General features: G+C 64.2%; 1 protein-coding gene across 1 annotated transcript in view; it reads left to right on the top strand.

Annotated features, from left to right (window-relative positions):
• Positions 1 to 1,936, top strand: part of SPAG5 (sperm associated antigen 5) — a gene marked incomplete at both ends in the record, with an annotated part of 6,646 nt that overhangs the window by 4,158 nt on the left and 552 nt on the right. Inside the window, 10 exon segments of the mRNA XM_010155779.1 lie at positions 22 to 160; positions 294 to 365; positions 500 to 518; positions 520 to 615; positions 850 to 961; positions 1,196 to 1,276; positions 1,370 to 1,466; positions 1,469 to 1,509; positions 1,626 to 1,700; positions 1,798 to 1,878. Coding sequence (XP_010154081.1) covers positions 22 to 160; positions 294 to 365; positions 500 to 518; positions 520 to 615; positions 850 to 961; positions 1,196 to 1,276; positions 1,370 to 1,466; positions 1,469 to 1,509; positions 1,626 to 1,700; positions 1,798 to 1,878 — 813 coding nt within the window.

The following is a 1,936-nucleotide window of genomic DNA, read 5'->3' on the forward strand; positions in this document are numbered from 1 at the left end:
GCCTGGACCACCGCTCCACGGACACCGGGCTGGCGGACACCAGGCTGGCAGACACCCCACCGTGCCCTGACCCCCGCCTGCCACACGCCGTCGTGCCGCACACCCTACCGCGCCGGGAGCTCCTTCGTGGGCAGCGTCCTGAAAGCGGCGTCGGGGAAAGGTGAGCTGGCACCCCCTCTCTGGGTGCTGGGGGGGATCCCTGTGTGGGATGGGGATCACTCCCTCCCTTGCCGGGCATGGTGACAGCTGAGGAGGAGATCCTGGTGCCACCCCTGTGCCCTTTCCTTTCACAGATGCCAATGAAGCTGCCGGGGGTGGGAGTGTGTTTACCAGGGATAAACCTGCCTCTACGCCGAAGCCAAAAGGTAGGGGCTGCCATCCTGCCCTGGACCCTTCTCTGAAGCTGTAGGCTGCCTGCACGGGAGAGCTGGCTTGGCTCCATACCCCCTGGGGGCTGGTGGTCCCTCCCGCCCCTCATGAGCATCCCCCCTGCATGCAGGGCCTGAGGACAGTCTCCTGGAAGGAGCTGAGAGCCGTGGTCTCGGACCTCACCATGCTGAGCTGCCGCATCCAGGAGCTGGAGCAGAGCGAGTTCAAGGCGCTGCAGACAGAGATGTGAGTTCAGCGGGGGCTCATGCCAAGGGCACCACTCTCCTGGGCACAGCTCTCCTCTCTGGGGTTTGCCTCTCGCCCCAGCTCTGGATTAGACCCCTCCTGCTATGGCCGGGAGGGCTGGTGGGTTGGCCTCTCCCAAAACAGGGCTAGTGGGATGCTCAGGAGGGGGTTTGGTACCCGGCACTGTGCCTGGCTGCGGTTTCCGACCCGCTCAGCCCTGCTGTCCTCTCCCAGCTCTGACCTGCAGTTCCGACTGGAGACAGTGACAGCCGAGAGCCAGGAGAAGATGGATGCCCAAGCTGCCACCATCGCCAAGCTCAACAGGGCACTGAGGGGCAAGCTAGAGGTGAGCCGGTGCCAGAAGTGGGCCAGCACTCACCCCAGGGCAGAGCCGAACTGGGACGGGGGCTGATCTAGGACACGGAGAAATCTGGGCGACCGGCTCTGGTGATGCCCCGTGGGTGCTCCTGGCTGGTCTGACCTCAAACATGAGAAAACCTGCCACATGCCCAGGGTGTTGGGGGGTGGCTGGGCACTGCCTGACACTGCTTCTTGCCCCCTGGCCCCATCCCTCCTGCAGAGTGAGAAGGAACTGCAGGACGTGGTGAAACAGCAGGAAGAGAAGATGCTGCAACTCATTGACAAGAGCGGGGAAGTCACGGTGCGTGATGGGGGCCTGGCTGGGCTGCCTGGCTTGTGGGGAGGGGGGTGCCAGCCACGGGGACCCCTCTTAGCATCTCCTTACCCCCCACAGAGGCTGAAGGGAGAGGTGTCCCAGCTGAAGCGCTCGCTCCAGCGCGCGGAGACTGAGGCTAAGGTGCTGTGGGAGGAGATGCGGGGGCAGGAGCCCAAAAAAAAGCCTGCGTCCAGGAACTAGTCCTGCTGCGGCAGGAGGTGAGGCTGGGGGGCTGCCAGGCCTCCTTGGGCAGCTGACCAGCAGGATGGCAGGGGCACAGCCCCCCCACCCCAGGGCTCTTGCCCCGCAGCCAGCTCTTGGCTCTTTGTTACAGGTGGACAAACTGCGGCTGCTGCTCCTGGAGAAAGAGGATGAGAATCTGCTGCTCTCCGACACGTACCTGGAGCAGGTGTGGCACATCCCGAGGGGCTGCCCTGGGTCTAGGCCCCTCTCCCTCCCTGCCCAATTTTGGGGCAGGCTCCTGAGAGGCATCTCCCACCCCCCAGGTCCGAGGGCTGGAGCTGAGGCTCCATCACTCCCAGAAGGTGCTGAAGACCCACGAGGAGATGCAGGAGAAGATGAAAGAGGTGAGGTTTGTGGCTCACCGCTCGCTCCCGTGATTGCAGTCACACCAACCCCCTCACT

The sequence above is a fragment of the Eurypyga helias genome, unplaced genomic scaffold (genome assembly GCF_000690775.1).
Source record: "Eurypyga helias isolate BGI_N326 unplaced genomic scaffold, ASM69077v1 scaffold20887, whole genome shotgun sequence".
Lineage (NCBI taxonomy): Eukaryota > Metazoa > Chordata > Aves > Eurypygiformes > Eurypygidae > Eurypyga > Eurypyga helias.